The 25,837-nt window shown below is 39.9% G+C and overlaps 1 protein-coding gene across 2 annotated transcripts in view; it reads right to left on the bottom strand.

Annotated features, from left to right (window-relative positions):
- Window positions 1-514: 514 nt before the first annotated feature.
- Window positions 515-25,837, bottom strand: part of LOC133618585 (nuclear receptor coactivator 2-like) — an 85,711-nt gene continuing 60,388 nt past the window's right edge. For both annotated transcript variants that reach the window (XM_061979090.1, XM_061979089.1), the window contains exons 10-21: window positions 20,679-21,831; window positions 18,346-18,733; window positions 18,077-18,259; window positions 17,889-17,997; window positions 17,609-17,777; window positions 17,059-17,358; window positions 16,862-16,939; window positions 15,223-15,415; window positions 10,793-11,003; window positions 10,592-10,721; window positions 4,143-4,217; window positions 515-4,052 (exon numbers count right to left, since the gene is read on the bottom strand). In XM_061979090.1, coding sequence (XP_061835074.1) covers window positions 4,041-4,052; window positions 4,143-4,217; window positions 10,592-10,721; window positions 10,793-11,003; window positions 15,223-15,415; window positions 16,862-16,939; window positions 17,059-17,358; window positions 17,609-17,777; window positions 17,889-17,997; window positions 18,077-18,259; window positions 18,346-18,733; window positions 20,679-21,831 — 3,001 coding nt within the window. In that variant the 3' untranslated portion in view covers window positions 515-4,040. The remainder of the gene's footprint in view (window positions 4,053-4,142; window positions 4,218-10,591; window positions 10,722-10,792; window positions 11,004-15,222; window positions 15,416-16,861; window positions 16,940-17,058; window positions 17,359-17,608; window positions 17,778-17,888; window positions 17,998-18,076; window positions 18,260-18,345; window positions 18,734-20,678; window positions 21,832-25,837) is intronic.

Genomic DNA, 25,837 nt, shown 5'->3' with positions numbered 1-25,837 from the left:
ACGCTTAGGACTGAGAATATTATTATCTTAGCACAGGGGATGTGCTGAGAGGGCCATTTGTGCATTGTTTTTTTCTATTATTCTAAATGAATCAAATTACCGTATTTTTCGGAGTATAAGTCGCATCGGAGTATAAGTCGCACCTGCCGAAAATGCATAATAAAGAAGGGGAAAAAACACATATAAGTTGCACTGGAGTATAAGTCGCATTTTTGGGGGAAATTTATTTGATAAAACCCAACACCAAGAATAGACATTTGAAAGGCAATTTAAAATAAATAAAGAATAGTGAACAACAGGCTGAATAAGTGTACGTTATATGAGGCATAAATAACCAACTGAGAACGTGCCTGGTATGTTAACGTAACATATTATGGTAAGAGTCATTCAAATAACTATAACATATAGAACATGCTATACGTTTACCAAACAATCTGTCACTCCTAATCACTAAATCCCATGAAATCTTATATGTCTAGTCTCTTACGTGAATGAGCTAAATAATATTGTTTGATATTTTACGGTAATGTGTTAATAATTTCACACATAAGTCGCTCCTGAGTATAAGTCGCACCCCCGGCCAAACTATGAAAAAAACTGCGACTTATAGTTCGAAAAATACGGTAATCATTCTCAAAATATAATTCAACATGGCCCCCTTTTGAATATCACAATGAAGGTTTAGGGCCTTTGGTGAAAATAAAAATAAAGTTGGCATAGCAATACATATGTTGAGTATTGTGCTTGACAAATGTATTAGAGTGCCACCTAATGGAAGGTGTATGCCACAGTTGCGCTAAATAAACAACACTCATATACATTTATAAACATCAGTATTGTATTGCTACAACATAACCAATTAATGTTTTGCTAATAAGAAAAATTAAAAAAAATAATTACCGGTACATAAGATATCCTTTTTTATTCATTTAACTGCATTCCTAACCATAAAAACAAAAAAAATAAAAAAGCTCCAGACATTTTTTTTATTTATTTATATGTGTTATAAATGATAATTGTATTGTTTTGTACATTTCCAAAAAAATAGTCTTTTTTTAAAGATGTCTGCAGTATTTTAATTTTTAATGTCATGTGGTCTAGTAAATGCCTTAAACACTGTGCATTTGACAAATTAATTGTTCATTGCTTAAATGTGTTAAGTGTACGTTGCGTGCAGACATATTTATTTCTGTATGGGGCCTCGCTGGAATAAGTTTGGATATTTATTTCTGTATGGGGCCTCGCTGGAATAAGTTTGGAAGTTTGGCAAACAGCGTGGCTCAGGAGACAAAGAGCGGGTTGTCCGGTAACTTTCTGGGGTTGTGCGGTACCGTATTTTTCGGACTATAAGTCGCAGTTTTTTTCATAGTTTGGCTGGGGGTGCGACTTATACTCAGGAGCGACTTATGTGTGAAATTATTAACACATTACCGTAAAATATCAAATAATATTATTTAGCTCATTCACGTAAGAGATCTCATGGGATTTAGCGATCTCATGGGATTTAGCGATTAGGAGTGACAGATTGTTTGGTAAACGTATAGCATGTTCTATATGTTATAGTTATTTGAATGACTCTTACCATAATATGTTACGTTAACATACCAGGCACGTTCTCAGTTGGTTATTTATGCCTCATATAACGTACACTTATTCAGCCTGTTGTTCACTATTCTTTATTTATTTTAAATTGCCTTTCAAATGTCGATTCTTGGTGTTGGCTTTTATCAAATAAATTTCCCGAAAAAATGCGACTTATACTCCAGTGCGATTTATATAGGATTTTTTCCTTCTTTATTATGCATTTTCGGCTGGTGCGACTTATACTCCGAAAAATACGGTAACCAGAAAGTTACCGGTTCAAATCCCGCGTCAGCCATCTCAGTCGCTGCTGTCGTACCTTTGGGCTGGACATTTCGCCCAAAATGCCTGGGGAAGCTTCACCGACCGGGAAGCTGAAGCACACGATGGCTGCCCACTGCTCCTCAAGGGAGGATGGGTTCAAATGCAGGGTCAAATTTTTGCTGCACATACGTTGTACATGTGACAATAAAGATCTTCTACTTCAACTCCAGTGCTTGAACTTATTTTCTATCACATTGACTTGGACTATGAAAGTTTAGAAGCGTGTACCATCTCCATAGAAATACAACAAATAGATAATGAGACATTTGAACTCTTGTTAGCAATCAGTTAACGGAGCCAACCAAATGAAAAGCAAGCATTTTGGTTCAAGTTAGGCCAGCAAAGCTTTTTGTACCTTTTTGAAAGTCACAAAGTGATCATTTGATGTTAAATCTTCTGTTTTGTTGGCTTTTTTACTCTACATGGCTGCTTAGTAATACCACTTTAGGGAATATAGAATCTATTGTTGCTGTTATTTGCATCATTTGTACAAACCCCCCCACACTCCCATGTGCCAAAAACTACAGCACCTCAAATATATTATTCTATTTTTAAAATTAGTATACAAGATACATTTTCATCTACTTAAATCTTATAAATAGCTTCAAAGTTTTTGTCGGATACTCATGAGCGTGTGAGAGCCTCAAAAATAAAATTTGACAACCATGCTAAAATCTAATTTGAATGAATAATCATACAAGATTTAGATGTTTTTCATTTCTTCAACACCATCAGAAAAGGAACTTGACAAAGTTGTGTGTTTGTTACTAAAGTCTGGACATACAAGCATTTCATATACAAGTATCTATTTGTTAATGCATCTAAATTAGGGATGTCCGATAATGGCTTTTTGCCGATATCCGATATTCCGATATTGTCCAACTCTTTAATTACCAATACCGATATCAACCGATACCGATATCAACCGATATATGCAGTCGTGGAATTAACACATTATTATGCCTAATTTGGACAACCAGGTATGGTGAAGATAAGGTACTTTTTTGAAAAACTAATAAAATAAGATAAATAAATTAAAAACATTTTCTTGAATAAAAAAGAAAGTAAAACAATATAAAAACAGTTACATAGAAACTAGTAATTAATGAAAATGAGTAAAATTAACTGTTAAAGGTTAGTACTATTACTGGACCAGCAGCACGCACAATCATGTGTGCTTACGGACTGTATCCCTTGCAGACTGTATTGATATATATTGATATATAATGTAGGAACCAGAATATTAATAACAGAAAGAAACAACCCTTTTGTGTGAATGAGTGTAAATGGGGGAGGGAGGTTTTTGGGGTTGGTGCACTAATTGTAAGTGTATCTTGTATTTTTTATGTTGATATAATAAAAAAAATAAAATAAAAAAAATAAAAACTTTTTTTTTTTTAAACAATACCGATAATAAAAAAAAATGATACCAATAATTTCCGATATTACATTTTAACGCATTTATCGGCCAATAATATCGGCAGGCCGGTATTATCGGACATCTCTAATCTAAATAAACAAAATATTAAATTTGTTATAATTTTTAAGCATGTAATATGCAATTATGAACATGTAATATACATAATACAAACAAATTGACACATTTTTTTTTTAATATATTATATAATTGTGTAAATATTTATAATTATATTATTTTTACTTTAGTTGTATAAATCTATATAAATCATAAAATCTGAATAAATATAGTATGACTACATCTTTCTAATGTGTGTGTGTATATATACATATATACATATATTTACATATATACACACATATATACACAAACATATATACATATATATTTTATTAAGCATTTAATATGCAATCATAAATGTTTTTCAACATTTGTTGAAATGTAAAAAATATGATATAAAAAACATAACATAAATTTCGTATTTTTGTTAAGTATATTTTATTACATTTTATTTTAATTGTAATTACTGGTAATTACCAATTACATTTTAAATGAACTAAATGGTCATTTTTTTTGCATGAATTATCTACATTATATGTCCAGACTTTAGGGACACTTTGTGCATTTAAAGGGAATCAGCTTTGTACGAAGTATTTTGGTTGAGACAACATTGGCACCTTTTCTGGATGTCAAACTAAGCAGCATTTTGTGTCCAGAGTCAGCAAAAGGTCTGGAAAAGACATAAAATATATGCTCAATAAGTAAAAAAAAAAAAGAAAAAAGAAATGTAACGGCAAGAAGAGGAGAAAGTTTAATTTACAGAATTGACGTTGGCCTCCTGAGTCAGCACGTCCATTCCTCCCAGCTGATCCGGGATCAGTCTGTTGTCGCTCACCTGCAGGACACGTAAGTAACATTTATTTGTACAGCACCTTTCACAGACAAAAAAATGCTTCACAACTAGGGATGTACAGGTAAAAGCCAGTAAATTAGAATATTTTGAAAAACTTGATTTATTTCAGTAATTGCATTCAAAAGGTGTAACTTGTACATTGTATTTATTCATTGCACACAGACTGATGCATTCAAATGTTTATTTCATTTAATTTTGATGATTTGAAGTGGCAACAAATGAAAATCCAAAATTCCGTGTGTCACACAATTAGAATATTACTTAAGGCTAATACAAAAAAGGGATTTTTAGAAATGTTGGCCAACTGAAAAGTATGAAAATGAAAAATATGAGCATGTACAATACTCAATACTTGGTTGGAGCTCCTTTTGCCTCAATTACTGCGTTAATGCGGCGTGGCATGGAGTCGATGAGTTTCTGGCACTGCTCAGGTGTTATGAGAGCCCAGGTTGCTCTGATAGTGGCCTTCAACTCTTCTGCGTTTTTGGGTCTGGCATTCTGCATCTTCCTTTTCACAATACCCCACAGATTTTCTATGGGGCTAAGGTCAGGGGAGTTGGCGGTCCAATTTAGAACAGAAATACCATGGTCCGTAAACCAGGCACGGGTAGATTTTGCGCTGTGTGCAGGCGCCAAGTCCTGTTGGAACTTGAAATCTCCATCTCCATAGAGCAGGTCAGCAGCAGGAAGCATGAAGTGCTCTAAAACTTGCTGGTAGACGGCTGCGTTGACCCTGGATCTCAGGAAACAGAGTGGACCGACACCAGCAGATGACATGGCCCCCCAAACCATCACTGATGGTGGAAACGTTACACTAGACTTCAGGCAACGTGGATCCTGTGCCTCTCCTGTCTTCCTCCAGACTCTGGGACCTCGATTTCCAAAGGAAATGCAAAATTTGCATGGTTGGGTGATGGTTTGGGGTGCCATGTCATCTGCTGGTGTCGGTCCACTCTGTTTCCTGAGATCCAGGGTCAACGCAGCCGTCTACCAGCAAGTTTTAGAGCACTTCATGCTTCCTGCTGCTGACCTGCTCTATGGAGATGGAGATTTCAAGTTCCAACAGGACTTGGCGCCTGCACACATCGCAAAATCTACCCGTGCCTGGTTTACGGACCATGGTATTTCTGTTCTAAATTGGCCCGCCAACTACCCTGACCTTAGCCCCATAGAAAATCTGTGGGGTATTGTGAAAAGGAAGATGCAGAATGCCAGACCCAAAAACGCAGAAGAGTTGAAGGCCACTATCAGAGCAACCTGGGCTCTCATAACACCTGAGCAGTGCCAGAAACTCATCGACTCCATGCCACGCCGCATTAACGCAGTAATTGAGGCAAAAGGAGCTCCAACCAAGTATTGAGTATTGTACATGCTCATATTTTTCATTTTCATACTTTTCAGTTGGCCAACATTTCTAAAAATCCCTTTTTTGTATTAGCCTTAAGTAATATTCTAATTTTGTGACACACAGAATTTTGGATTTTCATTTGTTGCCACTTCAAATCATCAAAATTAAATGAAATAAACATTTGAATGCATCAGTCTGTGTGCAATGAATAAATATAATGTACAAGTTACACCTTTTGAATGCAATTACTGAAATAAATCAAGTTTTTCAAAATATTCTAATTTACTGGCTTTTACCTGTATATCGTTAAGATGTTATTGATAAATATACCCTTATCGATATTCATTATTGATACCGGTATTTATCTGTACTCGTATCGGTACTAATTGGTGTAAATAAAAATGTGGGAAAAATGCATTTTTCATTACCAATTTTTATGAGTACAAGTGGTTGTACACCTCCACAACATAATGCTACACCTCACAACAGGGAAGTCTTTTATCAACACCTACTTTTTAAGTCTTAAACAAGTTAACTAATGCAGTTGTTGTGTCGTCATCTTGTAAAGAGCACACCTTGTGTTTCTATTCATTACAATTAGACTTAGCTGGACATATTATTTATGTATAGCATTCATGTGCAGAGCACAGACCTTTTACTTGATATATCATATCGCGGATCCTGAGATCCTCTGGCACTGGCCTTTTAGCTTTACCAAACACCAGAAGTGGTATTATTATTATTGGGAACGGTGTGGCTCGGGTGGTAGAGCGAGCGTGCCAGCAACTTGAGGGTTCCTGGTTCGATCCCCAGCTTCTGCCATCCGAGTCACATATGTTGTGTACTTGAGCAAGACACTTCACCCTTGCTCCTGATGGGTCGTGGTTAGGGCCTTGCATGGCAGCTCCCGCCATCAGTGTGTGAACGTGTGTGTGTGAATGCATGAATGTGGAAATAGTGTCAAAGCGCTTTGAGTACCTTGAAGGTAGAAAAGCGCTGTACAAGTATAACCCATTTACCATTTGAAACGGCAGCCACTAGGGCCCACACCTGTGGAACAGCTTGCCAGAGAGCCTCAGGACAACAGAAACCATTGAAATAAAAAAAAAAAGGCTAAAGACAGACTGTGGAGGGAGATGTTGCCAGCGCAGCCTGCAGGAGCAAAGGTCACCGCCTCTGTCCATGGTGCTGAGGACAGAGCACCATCAGACGAGGGCGTGGCACTGCTGACGGGGGCTGGCAGGTGATTAGATTTCACAGGTGGTACATGGTAATCTAATCATCTGTTGTCTTTAACAGTAAGCGGCCGGGAGCAGGAGGGGGAGAGGATACGGACGTGACTGAAAGGTCACGTTCTGCGGAAGAAAGACTTTGATAAAAACCTATGTGCATTAAAACTTTGTTAAAACGGCACGCTTGGCTCCTGTGAAGTGTCTGTCAGTGGGACCGCTAGGAAGCGACTTCCACACAGACCTTTTTATTCATGCTTTTTACTGATCATATTAAACATTTTATTATGTTGTTTTCTATATTAAATATCAATATTACTACTATTATTCTCTCAATGTTATGTTTTTATTAAATTATTAATGTAATATTGTTAATATTCTCATTTTTACATATATCTTATCGTATGTTTTATACCATTTTTTAGATGGTGTTATTTTAGTTATTCTACAGTATGAACGCCTCAAAGGTGGCGTTTTTCCTCAAATCCTCAGTGCCATGCCATGTTTTGTTTTGTTTTTGCTTTGTTATTTTCAATAGTGCTATGTGTTTGCATCTGCATGTGTGTGTTTGTGTGAATGTGTGTGTGTGTATTAGAGATGTCCGATAATGGCTTTTTTGCCGATATCCGATATTCCGATATTGTCCAACTCTTAATTACCGATTCCGATATCAACTGATACAGATATATACAGTCGTGGAATTAACACATTATTATGCCTAATTTTGTTGTGATGCCCCGCTAGATGCATTAAACAATGCAACAAGGTTTTCCAAAATAAATCAACTCAAGTTATGGAAACAAATGCCAACATGGCACTGCCATATTTATTATTGAAGTCACAAAGTGCATTATTTTTTTTAACATGCCTCAAAACAGCAGCTTGGAATTTGGGACATGAATTTACCATAAATTGATTAACGTGGACCCCGTGAACAAGTTCAAAAACTTATTCGGGTGTTACCATTTAGTGGTCAATTGTACGGAATATGTACTGTACTGTGCAATCTACTAATTGTAGCGTCCCAAAAGGGTTAGTGCTGCAAGGGGTTCTGGGTATTTGTTCTGTTGTGTTTATGTTGTGTTACGGTGCAGATATTCTCCCGAAATGTGTTTGTCATTCTTGTTTGGTGTGGGTTCACAGTGTGGCGCATATTTGTAACAGTGTTAAAGTTGTTTATACGGCCACCCTCAGTGTGACCTGTATGGCTGTTGACCAAGTATGCCTTGCATTCACTTGTGTGTGTGAAAAGCCGTAGATATGTGATTGGGCCGGTACGCAAAGGCAGTGCCTTTAAGGTTTATTGCCGCTCTGTACTTCTCCTTACGTCCGTGTATCACTCCGTACAGCGGTGTTTTAAAAAGTCATAAATTTTACTTTTTGAAACCAATACCGATAATTTCCGATATTACATTTTAAAGCATTTATCGGCCGATAATATCGGCAGTTCGATATTATCGGACATCTCTAGTGTGTATGTTTTCTTCTCTTCCATACACATATGTTTTTGTACAGCACTTTGTGTTTGCCACTTGCCTGAGTATGAAAAGTGCTATATAAATAAACTTTGATTTGATATAAAGCAATACAATCAATTAGCATGTTAGTAACAATGTAACAATTAAAAAAAAAAGTTTTGTGTATATGTTGCACACGGACGTATCTGTAGGCTATATTGAGTGTTGACAGCTACCAACCATGTATGTGTCTGTGTAATATGAACAATAAAAATAAAAAGACTCAGTGATCAAGTGTAATGATCCATCGTCCAGTTGTAGAGTCAACAGACAGAAGGAACTGAAACACATTTAAGCAAAGTGTGTTGCTGCCACGTCGCAAATGCGCTGCAATAAAGTGACGTCAGACGGCGACGAGAGACCTGCATTATTATTGCATTACTACAATTTTCACTTATTTGTGTGGATTACTATTAGCCTGTGGATTACTGGATGGCTATGAGGAAGATTAAGCGCGGTGGCGGCGTTTGTGAGTTAAGTGGCGTTCACTTGAAACAGTGTAACTCTTATTAGTGTGCGTCACTTTGAGGGACTTTTGAGGATGAATTGTTGTGCTAACAACTTTTGTTTGGTGTTGCTTCCTATTTGTAATTATTCCAAGCGGATTCGTCGTGGATATGCAGCGGCAGCTGAAACGAATGTGATAGCGTGTCATTATTACAACGGTCAGCTGGATTAAAAAAAATACAGATAGCAGTATCATTAGTCCAGAACCTCTTACGGTCCAGGAGGAGTGACCCAATTAAGAAACGGTACTAGAAAAAAACGGGACTCAGTGTACATTCCTATTCACAACACAGTTAAAATATCACAAATTACAATTAATATAGAAGGCTAATATAAAAACACAACAAATACACAGTATGAATAAACAAAATAAACACAAAAAAAAAGACAGTTACTCTTAGCTGCCCAATTAACTAAAATCCCGAACAAATAAATGACTTAACTTTGCTTTTGAAGGTGTCAACAGTGGAAGTGTGGGGGAACACATATAAGAGTAACATAAAGGCATTGTATCAACTACAGAAAAGAGCTATAAGGATTATTCATAAAGTAGATGATCTAGAACACGCTAACATATTATTTATTAATTCTGTTTTATTGAAACTACAGGAGCTAGTAAAGTTACAGACATTATGTGTCATGTTTAAGGCTAAAAGTAAAACATTACTAGCAAATTTACAAAAAATGTTTGTCATCACTTCTGAGAATGAAGAGCATAGAAGAAAAGGTCATTTCAAACATCAATATTCAAGGACAACTTTAAAACAAATGTGTATATTAGTGGTTGGGGTTAAACTTTGGAATTCTCTTTACAATATATTCCAATTGAAAACAATATATAAAGACAGAACAATAAGGTAATATGGACAGCATAAGTGTTTACATTTTGCTTTATATTTATTATTTTACTTATTTTTTTGTCTGGTTTTGTATTTGTTTTGTATCATCCCGTGAGGTGTATATTACTTTTTTTTTTTAAGTTTTGCACTTGTGTTTTTTTGAGTGTTTTTTTGTTTGTTTTCATTATATTTGGATGTATTTGTTTGGTTTGTATGCTATCCATTAAGTAAGACTATGTCTTATATTGAAGGGGGCAGGAAAATATAAGATTTTCTTCATCCTGTTCCTTCTCAGGCATTGGTGTGTAAATGTGTGTTTAGTTGCTGAGGTTTAATTGTCTATTGATCAAAGATGCACATCAATGAAGGCGATACATAAAAAGTGAAATGAAATGAAACAGAGTTGATTGAGCACAATGAGAGCGAGAGATGGTTCCAAAGCATGGGAGCAACAGGCTGGAAAAATCTCTCACCTCCAGTCTTAAAACGAGTGCGTGGAACCTTCAGCCGATTCTGATCCACAAACCCCAGAGCCCGAGTTGGGGTGTAAGGCTGGATCAGATCACTGATGTAGGAAGAAGCCTGACTATGCGCAGCTCTGACGGCTAGAACCGGAATTGTATACTTAATTATATAGGATACTGGCAGCCAATTAAGTTCTTTTAGAACAGGGGACGTGTGGGCCCCCCTTTTAGTACGGGTCAGAATTCTCGCTGCAGTTTTACACTAATTGCAGTCGAGAGAACTCCTTGTTCAGACATGAAAAACAGTCAACTTCACTAGAACTTTCTACTTTTACTAACAGAAAGGACATCACAACTGTGTTGTGAGACGGTCATTGAAGGCATCACACCACACTAAGCTGTTGTGAAATACAAAATGTATGACAGTCAAGATAAAACATTTCCTGCCTAACCTGCTCAGACGCCATGGTAGGAATGGCGGTCATGTGACCTGGCATGTGGTTCATGTTGCCTCCTCTATGGGTCATGTTGTACATGCCTCCAGTGGTTTGTGAGGAGTACTGACTTTGTTGTTGGTACATGCTACAAAATAAACAGTCATAATATCAATAAAGTAACATGATTATAAAAACTTTAAAGAGTGTTTTGTGTACCTGTTGCTTGTGTTAGCAGATTGAATCCATCCGTTGAGGTCGTTACCGCCGCTGCTTGGGTAGCCCTGCGGCCCTCCCTGCATTTGGGTCTGGTTCTGCTGTAGCATTGCACTATGGGCCTGCGTCATCCTGGGGGACAACATGGCACTGTGTTGGGTCCCGGACGCACACGGGAAGCCCGATGCCATATCCTGGTGTTGCTGACTCATGCCTGGTGACGGGAGAGATTGACATTTCATGCATATTATTCATCAATTGTATGTGTATACAAAATAGTGTATATATTGTATGTATATAATGACATGATATATTATACAATTATTACTGATGGACGTTGTGCTTGTGTTCTTTACCCATTTTCATACATTGAGTTTTGTTGCAATACCGATGTCGGCCACAAGAGGACACCACATTTACATATTTAAAAGCAAGCACTCAGAACACAGCAAAACATGGAAATTCCACAACTACCAACTATCCATCCATGTTCTACCGCTTGTCCCTTTGGGGGTCGCGGGGGGTGCTGGAGCCTATCTCAGCTGCATTCGGGCGGAAGACGGGGTACACCCTGGACAAGTCGCCACCTCATCACAGGGCCAACACAGATAGACAGACAACATTCACACTCACATTCACACACTAGGGCCAATTTAGAGTTGCCAATCAACCTATCCCCAGGTGCATGTTTTTGGAGGTGGGAGGAAGCCGGAGTACCCGGAGGGAACCCACGCAGTCACGGGGAGAACATGCAAACTCCACACAGAAAGATCCCGAGCCCGGGATTGAACTCAAGACTACTCAGGACCTTCGTATTGTGAGGCACATGCACTAACCCCTGTGCCACCGTGCTGCCCAACTACCAACTAGACCAACATTTTTGGTTCCCACTAATTTTTTTTTGTCCGACAGCATACTGAAAAAGATTGATAAAAATTGATTATTAAGGAGATAGAATATTATATTACACTAATTTACGTTGTCAGCTGTAGCACAAAGCTAAAAGGTTTTGTTCAGATAGCTTAGGATATATATGAATTGCTTTAGCATATTTAATGTGCCTAATGTATCAAAGTGGCCCCCCTATTATATATTTTTTATGTATGCGTTTGGATCCCTGTGCTCTCGAACCATAATAGTAAGGAGTGTCCCGATACAATTTCTTCACTTCCGATACGATACCGCTACTGGAGCCTTGAGTATTGGCCGATACCAATTTTGACCTGATGATAGGATTTTAGCACAAATGACACATATTTTTATTAATTTGTAGTGTGTAATGTTAAAATTAAGGCTTGATTAAGTAAAATTACTACACACGTATTACTTTTTAAATAACAGAACAATCGTAAATATCAAAACCACAAACCTATTAATTGTCTGAACAGCTATTGCACAGAAGGAATGATTGAAATGTGTGGAAACATTGTCAAATTTATAGTACAAGAAATAAGTGACTCACTGGTCCATTGCATCGACCTATCACTGTATTACGGAATAGTGCCTAGGAAAATCAAGAATACAAAAATCATCCCAAATTTTAAAGCCGGGAATAAAAATAATATGCAAAATTATCGACCCATATCAGTACTAACTACTTTTTGCAAAGTATTTGAGTGATCGTATATGTTAGGTTAAGTGGTTTCATGAATAAAATGCATTATCTAACTCCATATCAGTATGGCTTTTGAAAACAGAGCACAAGAAGTTAATGATGCTATTGACAAAGGCAAGTGTGGAGTTGGTGTCTTCCTTGATTTGTCAAAAGCGTTTGTTACCATTAACTTTGACATTTCATTGGGCAAACTTTAGCATTATGGCGTCAGGGGTGTTGCTCTCCGTTGGTTCAGAAGCCATCTATCTGAGAGAAAGCAATATGTGCAAATTAGCAGCAGGAAATCTCAGCACAAAAACTATCAAATATAGAGTACCACAGGGTTCACTATTGGGTCCTCTTCTTTTTATTACCTATATAAATGACTTGACAAATTCATCTGATATTTTGGATAAAAATATGTTCGCTGATGACACAAATTTGTTCTTTTCTCACAAAATCATGGAATTATTTTACAGACAACAATGAATGAAGAACTGAATAAAGTCAACCTCTGGCTAAAATGTAATAAATTATCCATTAATATAACTAATACTCATTATATAATTTTTTCTTCTAATATAACTCATAAAAATAAGGACTGTGTCTGTAATAGGATCAATAACAGGATTCTAGAAATAATGCAACATACAAAATTCTTAGGCATTTATATTGATCATACATTTTTTAATTAAAAAAAAAACTTGATGATCTCACAGCAAAACTAGCAAAATATGTTGGCTGGTTTTATAAAGTCAAACACTCTTTGCCTCTTGAAGCACTCCTAAAAGTCCTGTACAGATCCTTATTTGAACCACATCTAAATTACTGCAATATGTTTTAACACTTATCCAAGTTATCGAGATAAATTACAAATCCTTCAAAAGAAAGCGATACGAGCCATAACATGGTCGGACTTTATAGCTCCGTTAGATTTTTTCCAAGATGAAGCTTCTGAAACTCACCGAGAGAAACGTTTTACATATTGCATGCGGGATATATAATGTGGTATATAAGCTGAATGACCAGCTCTGTGAGCTCATTCCTATCACCCCTTCCACACATACACATAACACTAGAAGAAAACATTAGCTAAAGGGCAAACGCCATAAACTCAAAGGCACAAGCTTTAGTATAACGTGTAAAGGCCCAAATATCTTGAACAAACTTGACAGTCCAATCACCCAATCTACTTCATTGAGAAAATAAAAATAAAAACTCTTGAAATTTGAATTTTTGCTACTATATTCCACCCCATGAACCCAAACTTTGAAAAACATTAACAATCATACAAAGCAAGAGATTTTTGTTTATTTAATATTGTTGTGTTATTGTTTGTTTATTGTAACATAAATTATTTAACATCTATTATTGTAGTATGCATACTGAAATAAATATGCATGTTATTGGCAAATTACAATGTGCAAGACTACCAACTAACATAAAAAGAATTCAACAGTACAAATTGAAATGATGTGTGAATGTGTTAAATGATTAGGAAAATTGTTTAGGATGTAAGCATGTAAAAATTGTATTAATGTTATACGTATTTTTCGGACTATAAGTCGCAGTTTTTTTCATATTTTGGCCGGGGGTGCGACTTATACTCAGGAGCGACTTATGTGTGAAATTATTAACACATTACCGTAAAATATCAAATAATATTATTTAGCTCATTCACGTAAGAGACTAGACGTATAAGATTTCATGGGATTTAGCGATTAGGAGTGACATATTGTTTGGTAAACGTATAGCATGTTCTATATGTTATAGTTATTTGAATGACTCTTACCATAATATGTTACGTTAACATACCAGGCACGTTCCCAGTTGGTTATTTATGTGTCATATAACGTACACTTATTCAGCCTGTTGTTCACTATTCTTTAGTTACCGGTATTTTAAATTGCCTTTCAAATGTCTATTCTTGGTGTTGGGTTTTATCAAATAAATTTCCCCATAAAATGTAACTTATACTCCAGTGCGACTTATATATGTTTTTTTCCTTCTTTGTTATGCATTTTCGGCCGGTGCGACGTATACTCCGGAGCGACTTATACTCTGAAAAATATGGTACTGTATTAGGCCCCCGCTTATAAGCTATTACAGCTTCCTGGGAGTTTCCCTTTAACAAAGCACTTACAAATCATATAAAATTGTTAAGTGTATGGATTTTTATAATGCTTTGTAAATAAAGACAGAGAAAAAAAATGGACTCATGCAATCTTCAAGTGGAGTGGTAATTGTTTTTGGTTACAATAATTCATTAGGTTAAGCTCGTGTGGAAACGTTTGTTACTTGATACTTTTTAATACGCCTCTGCCTTGGAGACTTTATATCTGTAAGTAATATACAACTGTAACTATTTTATACTTGGTTATATTGACAAATGTGCTGTTTTAAGATGCCACATTTTCCAATAAAGACACTGATGTATGTCTAGCTTGTGTACTATTGTGTGCTTAGCTGTTGAGTAGCTGCAAGTTCCTAGTAGCCTATAGCCTACCATGTTTACCTTATGTAAACGACTTTACTAAAATACAACAAAAGACCAAGCTTGTGTGCTTATTGGAGGACGTTTAAATGTTAACTGGCTGCCCAGTTTTGCAGAAGTAAACACGCTGCAGGACTGCCTGTGTCGAAGTGATATAATTCGATACTTGTTTTTTTTCCTTGTATTGGGCCGATGTCCAATACCGATATCGGATTGGGACACCCCCAAAAATAGTTTGTCAAAAGCAACAACGTGGAATAGGGTGCTAATATAATTGTACAGTGTACACATTGAAAACTGTACAGGAAGCTGCATTGAAACAAAGCAAGACAGTAAAGTTGGTACCGTAACTGGGGGCCGGGTAGGAAAACTGTTGCTCGTTGCTTTGAGACACACGTGAACTGGGGGCGGCCATGTTGACGGCCATCATGGCACGCTGCTGGTGCACATGTTGTTGCTGCTGCTGCTGGCGTTGGCGCAGGTGGTTGCTGAGGTACTCGCGCTGACGCTGAGCCAACATCTGAGCGTTGAACGATCCCTGGAGACACACATGGGGCATCATAACAACCATCATGTTTTTGCACAAGCATGTGTTGCTAGGCTGGATTCACAGGCAATGTTCCCTCTAAGGTGCGCGCCTGTGCAATTGCGCACTGCTCAAGCGTCCTCTGCGCACGGCAAATCTATGCCACGCACAAAATCAAATAAAAAAATAAGCGCATAATAATTTTCGACACGACACGGACACGACAGAGAAAACCGTTTTCGTCATCATTGTTCAAATATTGTAACGTCTGTCGAGACGCTTTGAGGACATGAATTCCATCGACCACTTTACTGAGCAAAACTATTTATTGTCGGCCATAAACACATCACCAAAACATTAGCAAAAAAAATGATATCTAGCAAAACTGGTCATTTTCTGCAGTACAAACCAGACCAAAACTAACTTTGTTATATCAACAGCAGCCGCTCGCTCTTTCTCACTTGCGCCAACACATGCACATTTGGCACTTAGCCAGTGATGCGTTTACAGCCACACAAAAAGTCGGACAACTCCAACACCACACATAAAGTGTCATTCCAGGTCGTTACACTATGATTTACCAATCAAATGTGTGCTTATTTTAGTGTAATTTATTAGGAATCTTAATTTATAAATATTAATCATGAAATGCTGTTATTATATTAAATAAATACTAATAAAAATATATTTTTTACAAACAGGAAGTTGCAGGAATGTACACACGATCCCCCGCTTACATCTCATTGTGCAACATGTGAATGTTTTAATGGGAACTAAATGCAATGTCTAAAAGGGGTACAAATTATTTCCAAAGCAGGACCTCCACCCAGACAAACAATACAAGTACACAGTTCATGAAAAACAATATTTTTTGTTATTGTCATTGTAAGTGGGCCTAAACACTTATTAAAAAATAACCTCAAGGAAATGATTGCTGTCATTTGATTATAATAATAAGAGAATGTTGTCTGTCTATCTGTGTTGGCCCTGCGATGAGATGGGGACTTGTCCAGGGTGTACCCGCCTTCCGCCCGAATGCAGCTGAGTTAGGCTCCAGCTTGTCCCGAAAGGGACAAGCTGGAATGGATGGATGGATGGAGATTTAATTTGTTATTTAGTCAGGTTTGGGACAGGTGTGCTGCTGGTGTAGCCACAGTGTGCACGTCTGATGTTGCTCACATGGGCTCCACTGAATGCTCAGGGAGTTTTTGCGTTTGCTCACACACATGAAAAATTAGAGGGAACATTGTTCACAGGTATCAATCCCTCCTGCCCAATAGACCAATGAAAACAATTTGAATTGCCCACTATGCTGTTGAATGACAAACTAAGGGGTTGACCGCGCCTTGTGGACAGGAACAGATTAGGGTTACACAATAAGAATGATAAAAACAGCTTTATTAATACACATTTAACAACATCACTGCTCAATCCTCACACAGAGAGCAGAAGACTGACCTGGTTTGGAACGTTGGACCTGAGAGGTAGATTCATGCTGGACCCGCCACCCATCTGGTTCCCCATGGGCTGGCGGTTCTAGGAGAAAAAGCAAATAAAAGATGACATTAATCTACATAAACATTTATAGAGAAGCATCCAGAAAAAGGAGGATTTTCTGCTTTGGAATATTTCAAAAATATTTGGGGCCGCAGTACCAGCTGGGCCTGCAGTCTGTGCTGCAGCTGCAGCCTCAAGTTGTTGGGCTGCGGTGGCACTATGGGGTTTGGCCCACCAGGTTTCATGCCGGCTGATCTGGGCCCGGCACCCCCAGGCATCCTCATCATTGGTGGGTAGCCGCCGACTCTCTGCTGCCCCATGTGGCCGCCCATAGAAGGGCAGAGGTAGGAGCTGTCGGGAGACATTCCGCCATAGCCCGACTGAGCCGCGTAGTGTTGACTGTACAGGGGAGGCTTTATAGTGGAGCTGAAGAACTGGTCCTGGTCCGACAGAGGACCCTGAAAAAGGATGAAATATTAAATAATATATATATATATATATATATATATATATATATATATATATACATTAAACAAATTTTTTTGTGATTTTACACGTAATTTCAATGTGAAGTGGAGCCAAAACCACTCATGTCATGTTTACTCAGCGCCCCTTAGGAACCATACAATTGTGCCAAAAAGTGGTCCAGTATCATCTTGGTTGTCATTCAGTACGTTTGACAATACAAAACTGAAATATTCTACTCACCTGTCCAGCCAGTGTGGGGATCCCCAACATCTTGTCAAGTTCTTCCAGTCCCTCATAGTCCTTCAGCACTGAGCACAGCTGGTTCAGGAGGGTTCCTTCATCCGCTGGACCCTCGGGCCCCGCCCCGAAGCAGCCCATCCTGTCCTCCTGAAAAACGTTGTATGACGACCTGGGAGATTCAACGCAAAAGGTCGCTTTTTGTTCTTCCAAATGTCTCAATAAGTACAATACTGTCATGACGTCATGGCCAACAACAAAAATACTTAAATATTCCCCTAACCTGCTTTGGTTTCCATAGTGATCCATCATCGTCATCCTGTCAGGCCAAGCAGCCGTCTGATTGGACGGTGTGTGCTGCTGAGGGTAGGCCGAGTTATCCATCTCTATCTCTGATTGGACAAAAGCAGAAGAACGTTGAAGAAGATGTGATATCAGACTTTTGCTTATTGAGTGCTGGTTTATGCTCACCGCTGCCCATCATCTGCATGTTGACCACAGATCTGGACGCGGGCACACCGGCGCTCCGAGCTGACACAGCACTGTTCATGTTAGGGACCATACGGACTGGTCTGACACATTGGACCATGACTGGTGCTGTGGTGGCTCCTGTGGACCCCTGGGGAACCCAGTCATGCTGCATGGGGCCCCGTACTGGCCCACCGGCCAACATGGATGACAAAAATATGAGTTAGTAAAACTGTCATTTTAAAACGCTGTGTTGGTTTTAGCATGCTCACCATTTGGGTTTGTAGCTGTGCCTGCACAGCTTCCCATCATGCCTTGCTGCTGCTGTAGTAACGGATAGGGGTTGGTATTCCTTTGCTGTGGGGGGAGAGGCCTGGCAGGACCAGGACCCATAGCGCCATCCAGAGACGTGCTTCTCGCAGAAGAAACTCGAGCTGGTTGGCCAGGGAAGGCGCGATGCTGGGGTGGTGGGCTGCCGTGGCCGCTGTCCATCATCTGCAGGATGTCGCCAATGATGCTCTGCTTGTCCGTGGAGAAGCCGGGCGCCACAGAGGAAGAGGTGGCTGAAGCAGCGGTCGGGCCTCTGCAAGGGGGCTGCCGGGGGAACAGTTGCTGGCCACCGCCCTGAAGCCCCTCGAGAAGGTCTTCTAGCTCGCTGGTCTGAGAGTATTTAGGGAAGTGCTTAACATCTCAGATGACAACTTTTATTTTTTAAATATCTACATTTAAAACTCAAAAATGCACAAGCCATAGACTAGTGTAATTTTTTGGGGGTTAAATCCCATGCTTAGTTCCTGCAGCTGTTTTGCTGATGAATGGAAGAGGGACTAAAAATACCCTGTCTCCAATAATGAGGTCATGTGTGATGTCCAGTAAGATGCGGCTCTGTTTAGTGCACGCTTCATTGACCAACTTTCACCAACGTGTGCGTGCGTGTGTGTTACAGATGCTTCAAGCCTGCAGGCTACCAATTGCAACCCATGTAATTATTGTACTTGTGTTACAACAAGTGTGGTAGAACACAAGCTCAAAGTACAACTCTTGTGACTCGCAGTCGTTAACATATCATATGAATATGTTGCTGGTGCATACATGTCATTTGTAATGAACAGACATCATCAGCCTGGAAAGTTAATGTGTTTTTTTTTTTACTCTTTTTAAACAGCTGGCGACTTCCTCTCTGCAGGTGTCAATCAAATAATAATAATAATAACAATAATAGTAGTGGATTAGATTTATCTCGCGCTTTTTGACTCAAACGCTTTACAGTGAGAACTGATAATCCATCATTCACTCCACATGCTCACACTGATGGTGGTAAGCTACATTTGTAGCCACACCTGCCCTGGGGTAGACAGCCTATTTGCGCTTACAGCCTCTCCGACCACAACCAAACATTTATTCACATTCATACACCAGTGTAAGCGGCACTGGGAGCAAGGTGGGTGAATCATCTGAACAATCTGAGCCACCACCCCATAAAAATCCTAAAACTAACCCAGAGACAAGCAAACAAAGCCACACTCATCTTCTCTTAAAAAGGCACCTTTGTAAAATCTGTCTTTTCTTACTTATAAATGTTGTTACAATGCTGGATACTCGTACTAAACAATTCCAAAAATGTCAAATAATAAGGCATATGCATTTTTGTATGCCTCTTTTTTGCCGGCTTTTGTCACTGACATAACCGTGAGATGGAAGCACTTATTTAGACATTAAGTCAAGCGCTCAGCTACAAGGGGCTCTGAACCCTCTGCTTCAAGTTATGAAAAATCACAAAAAAGGTAAGCTAAAGTATTATTTTTATCTAATCCTGAAATGTGAATAAAAACTCCAAAGCGGACATGCATTGACAATAATGCCGCTAAAAGCAACGTTTGTTCATGCGGCTCTGAATTGATCGGCGAGTGTGCAGGTGTACCTACTGCTGTGACCGGGTGAATCTGTATAAAGTTTATGAACTTTATTTTCGACTGTGTTTTAAAACAAAAAATAGCTGCGAAGACTTCAAGATATATATTTAAAAAGTGTACATTTTCCAGAGATAAATTGCGATACGTTTGGGCATGTTTGGATCCCCATGCTCTCGAACCATAATAGTAAGGAGTGTCCCGATACAATTTCTTCAGTTCCGATACGATACCGCTATTGGAGCCTTGATACCAATTTTGACCTGATGATAGGATTTTAGCACAAATGATACATATTTTTATTAATTTGTAGTGTGTATTGTTAAAATTAAGGCTTGATTAAGTGAAATTACTACACACATATTACTTTTTAAATAACAGAACATATATATATATTATAGAAAGAATGCAACATACAACATTCTTAGGCATTTACATTGATGAATTTTTGAATTAAAAAAAAAAACTTGATGGAACTGACAGCAAAACTAGCAAAATATGTTGGCTGGTTTTATCCGCCTCCACAATCGAACATCTTGCAGACAGAATCAAAAAACGGGTTATTGAAGTGACTCTGGAGAAAAATTTACACCAAACCATATCCAATAAATATCTAGACCACAAATAAGTGTTTTAAATGTAGAATAATTATGTTACGGAGATCAATTACTGATCTCATGTTAACCTTGACTGACCTGGTCGGCCATGTTGTAGCCTGCGTCCAGTTTCTCTGTCTTGATGTTGGACAGCTTCGGACCGTCGGCAGTCTCTATCTTGATTGCTTTATCCAGGATGCCGTTATCGTCGCGATCAAGCAGGTAGCGGAGCAACACATTATCCTTCTTTTTAGGGCTCTCCGGATCCTGTTTGATGCCCAGCTCGCCCATGACGGCCAAGTTGTCATCTACGGCGGACTCAGGGCCGGTGGGTTCTTTCCCAGTGGCCTCGGCCGTCAGCTTGGCCAGTTCCACGGGTGAGCTGCTGTTTTGCAGCAGCCTGTGAAGAATTTTATGTTTTTCCTTGAGGGAGGTGGAGTGGTTGTTGGGTCCCCCACCTAAGCCAGCCAGCTCTTTACAGTTCTGCTCCCCCAGGGGAGACGAGCAGGGATCCGGGGGTTCCAACTTGGTGGTGAGGAGTTGGAGCAACTGGGTGTGACCTTTGTTGTTCAGAAGGCGGTCTGGGGTGTCGCCCAGTTCATGCAGGTCGTCAAAGTCATTGGGGTCCTCATCTTTTCCCAGCTCGTCCTCCTTGTTTTGAAACGACAACAAGTCCTGATGCTCCCCAAACGTTCCGAGCAAGTCTGCCTCTAAACTGAGATTGTCCTTATCTTGACTGCTCGAAAGAGGGCTGAGCAGGGCAAGAGCTTTGCTGTCAGGGGAGTCGGGATGCTGGCCCTGTGAAGCCCTATGGGCCTGGCCGAGGGCCTGCAGGGCACCAAGCGGGTTGCTGCTGAAGCCGTGGTTGTTTGTTGTGCTGCTGCCGACAGATGCTGGTGAGTGGAGTCCACTAACAGGTGAGAAAGAACCGGAAGGGCGGTGGGAGAGGTGGGGGCTGCTAGCGCTGCTGCTGCTGCTAGCCACCATATTGGGGCTGTGGTGATGGCAAGGGGATAAAATGGCACCTTGGGCCCCAGATGTGACACTGGGGCTTCCCTGCGGGGCTGAGGGGCTGCCCAGCTTGAGCATGTGGCCGTTTCCCTGCGGCGTGGGGGCTTGGCCAAAGCCGCATGCAGACGTGGTGAAGTGATTGCTGGTGACCGTGGCGTCTGGGGAGGTGCTGCTCATAGCGACTGACTTGGCCCCGCCCAGGCAGGCCGTCACATCCAGAGGCATGGCGCTCATGTTCTCCCTAAAACAAACACACAAAGACGTGTTCTAATGACCACAAAATGTGAATTTATTCATTTGTAAAACGTAGCATACATTTCTGGCTATATCAAGGTCACTTACAAAAAAACTGATTCTGGCATTTAATAAAACACAATGATTCCTTCAGGCATGGTTGTAAAATACCTTTTTAAGTGAGTTACTCTGCAGGCGGAGCATAAACTTAATGCCCCCGAGGGACATTGACATGAATGGAATTGAAAATGTTCAATGTGAACCAAGCACTTGAGCTAAAAGCAGAAACAGGTTTGCCACTCTATCATAATTCATCTTAAGTGAAAGTGAGAGTTTATTACCACGCATGCTTTAGTGTGATATATTCATAAAGTCACTTTGTAATCTTGTGGCCATGGCAGAAGGTCTAGAAGTGACTTTGGATCATAAACGGTCCTTTATGCGATAATATCTGCAGCACATCTTAAAGAGACAAGCTTTATCTTCATTCACCGCTTGGAGGACACATGAGGAGCAAACTCAACATGAACATTGGAGTTTCTGTTAAACCTCTTTTTTTTGTCCTCCCCACTTTTCATAGGATTCAGCTTTCAAGGAAATTTAAAAACATTTTTGTCTCGATTATTGTATGGCCAACCAAATTCGTCCGTTTGCTTCCATAACAATTTGTGGAATCGAGTGCCCAAACAAAGAATCCCACATGTTGGGGCCATATCCACACAAACAGACACTTTAAAAACTTGTATTTTTCTATGCGTTTTGGCCTGTTGTCTAAACGCTAACGCATACTTTTGTCTTAAAAAACTCAGACTTTTGAAAACGCTGGCAAGTTTCAACACTCTGTCTTCAGCATGTGCCTGTGGACGGGTTAAACAGAGAGTTATGGCATACTTGCCAACCCCCCCGGATTTTCCGGGAGACTCCCGAAATTCAGCGCCTCTCCCGAAAACCTCCCGGGACAAATTTTCCCCCGAAAATCTCCCGAAATTCAGGCGGACCTGAGTGACGTGTCGACAGCCTGTTTTCACGTTCGCTTTCCCACAATATAAACAGCATGCCTGCCCAATCACGTTATAACTGTAGAATGATCGAGGGCGAGTTCTTGGTTTCTTATGTGGGTTTATTGTTAGGCAGTTTCATTAACGTCCTCCCAGCGCGGTAACAACACACAACAACAGCAGTCACGTTTTCGTCTACCGTAAAGCAGTTCGTCTGCCGTAAACAGCAATGTTGTGACACTCTTAAACAGGACAATACTGCCATCTACTGTACATGCATATGTGACAATAACATCTACGGCTTTTAGAGAGTGCAGTGCACAACTGCGCACACAACAAGGAGACGAAGCAGAATGCATCATAAAAGAGGGTGTTCAGCATGGTTAGAAAAATAGTGACAGAGAATAGAACAAGGATGGACAATTCAACCCTTAACTCAACAATGAGTAGATGAGTGTTATGTGTGTGTATATGTGTAAATAAATGAACACTGAAATTCAAGTATTTCTCATATATATATATATATATATATATATATATATATATAATAAAAATAAATAAATTTAAAAAAATAAAAATAAATAAAATAATATATATATATATATATATATATATATATATATATATATATATAGCTAGAATTCACTGAAAGTCAAGTATTTCTTATATATATATATATATATATATATATATATATATATATATGAAATACTTGACTCCTCCCCTCTTAATCACGCCCCCCAACCACGCCCCCGCCCCAACCACACCCTCCGACCCCCCCCCACCTCCCAAAATCGGAGGTCTCAAGGTTGGCAAGTATGAGTTATTAAAGTTAAAGTTAAAGTACTAATGACGTCACAATTGTTTACAAAGTACAACAATGGCTTTCTGGCTTTAAAGACCCTAAGAAGAATCATCGTATGTTTAAAAGTAAATGTACTGCTACTTTTGCTAGACATTGTTAAAAAGACGTTAGTGCTTATCAAGGATGCTTCTGCTGCGACACTCTGTTTTGGACAAGATCTCGATCGGACTTCCAACTGAAGGGACAACTTTGACAGGCAAGACGTTTTAGTTTGTGTCATGAGAAAGATGCTTCATTATCTGATGTTTTACACAATTTTTTTAACAACACAAAATTAAGCTCTTTACTTACTAGTTTTACTTTAATCTAGTGCAGTGACGAATGTGCACTATATAACACACCCATAGGTGGATTAATGAACGGGCCTACCGGGCCCATGCCCAGGGGGCCAGAGGCCCCAAGGGGCCAGGCCAACTTGGCCCCGCGGCCGCGACGCATGCAAAACTACTTTTGCAAAAATAATAATCTTAGGCCCCAAGGGGCCAGGCCAACTTGGCCCCGCGGCCATGATCCATAGAGGGTCAGAGGCCCCTTGGGGCCAGGTCAACTTGGCCCCGCGGCCGAGACCCACAGAGGGCCAGAGGCCCCAAGGGGCCAGGCCAACATGGCCCCGCGGCCATGATCCATAGACGGTCAGAGGCCCCAAGGGGCCAGGTCAACTTGGCCCCGCGGCCACGACCCACAGAGGGTCATAGGCCCCAAAGGGCCAGGCCAACTTGGCCCCGCGGCTGCGACCCACAGAAGGCCAGAGGCCCCAAGGGGCCAGGTCAACTTGGCCCCGCGGCCACGACCCATAGAGGGTAAGAGGCCCCAACGGGCCAGGTCAACTTGGCCCCGCGGCCGCGACCCACAGAGGGCCTGTGGCCCCAAGGGGTCAGGCCAACTTGGCCCCGCGGCCACGATCCATAGAGGGCCAGAGGCCCCGAGGGGTCATGCCAACTTGGCCCCGATCCATAGAGGGTCAGAGGCCCCAAGGGGCCAGGCCAACTTGGCCCCGCGGCCACGATCCACAGAGGGCCAGAGGCTCTCAATCATTATTATCAAAGCTAATTCTCAAATTGGATCACACAACCTCACTCACATATTCTTTATCAATTATTAAAGGTTGTTTCTGAATTTTGATCACAGAACTTAATGCAAATATTCTTGATTGATTGGCAAAGCTCATTCTCAAATTTTGATTACACAACCTTACTCTGACAAATTATCATTATCAAAAAGCTCTATCTCGAATTTGGATCACAGAATCTCACTCAAGTATTCTTAGCTGTGCCCCTCCCCCATCGAGTCTTTCTTTCTGTTCTTTTAGAATCTCCTCATTTGGTACTTTGAACTCGTGAGTGACTGCTCAAAATTTGGTTTCCTTTCCCTCAGTTCAGACTCAGAGATAATTTGAAATCATTCCACAAGAAGTTTAACACGCACACACACACGACACACACACACTTGAGTTGAGCATTACTTGGAAATTCTTATATTTTCCATTTTGCTGTTATTATCAGCATCTTCCCATTTTGTCCTTTTCTTTCAAAAAAGTTTACAGTCTGACATTTGTCACTGCTGTCAGTTAATAACTTTTTGGTCTTTGACCCATTTTGTCATTTTCTCGATTCGATCGTCACTGACCACTCTCTCCTGTCTGGCAGACATCGTTGCTGCCATCATAGCCAGCAAGCTGCCTGCAGATAGCAACATGTTGGTGTCCTTTGTGAAAATATTTAGAAAGTAGACAAAAGTACACAAAGTTGTACAACTATTATCTTTATGATCTTTTTGTTTGTTTGTTTGTTTCTCTGTTACTGTGTGTGGCCAATTAAGCGACTTTTGGCCATACCTGGCTGGTGACATTTAGCGACTTTCTGGTTGTTGTTAAAATTAATAATAGCAACAGTTCTCTTCATCTTAATGCAATTTATTGTGTCTGTCTCTCCACATTTTGCCATTAGGTACTTTGGGCTCTTGTTGGTCAGTCACTCTAAGGTACATTGTTGCTGCCATCATAGCTAGCAAGCTGCCTGCAGATAGCGACATTTTGGTGTCCTTTGAGAAATATTAAGAAAGAAGACAAAAGTACAAGACATTGTACGATTACTATCTTTTTAAAAATTATTTGTTTCACTGTCAGTGTGATTGAGCGACTTTACCGCTAG

This window comes from Nerophis lumbriciformis, linkage group LG19 (genome assembly GCF_033978685.3).
Source record: "Nerophis lumbriciformis linkage group LG19, RoL_Nlum_v2.1, whole genome shotgun sequence".
Lineage (NCBI taxonomy): Eukaryota > Metazoa > Chordata > Actinopteri > Syngnathiformes > Syngnathidae > Nerophis > Nerophis lumbriciformis.
This window is presented reverse-complemented; position numbering and strand designations above follow the sequence as displayed.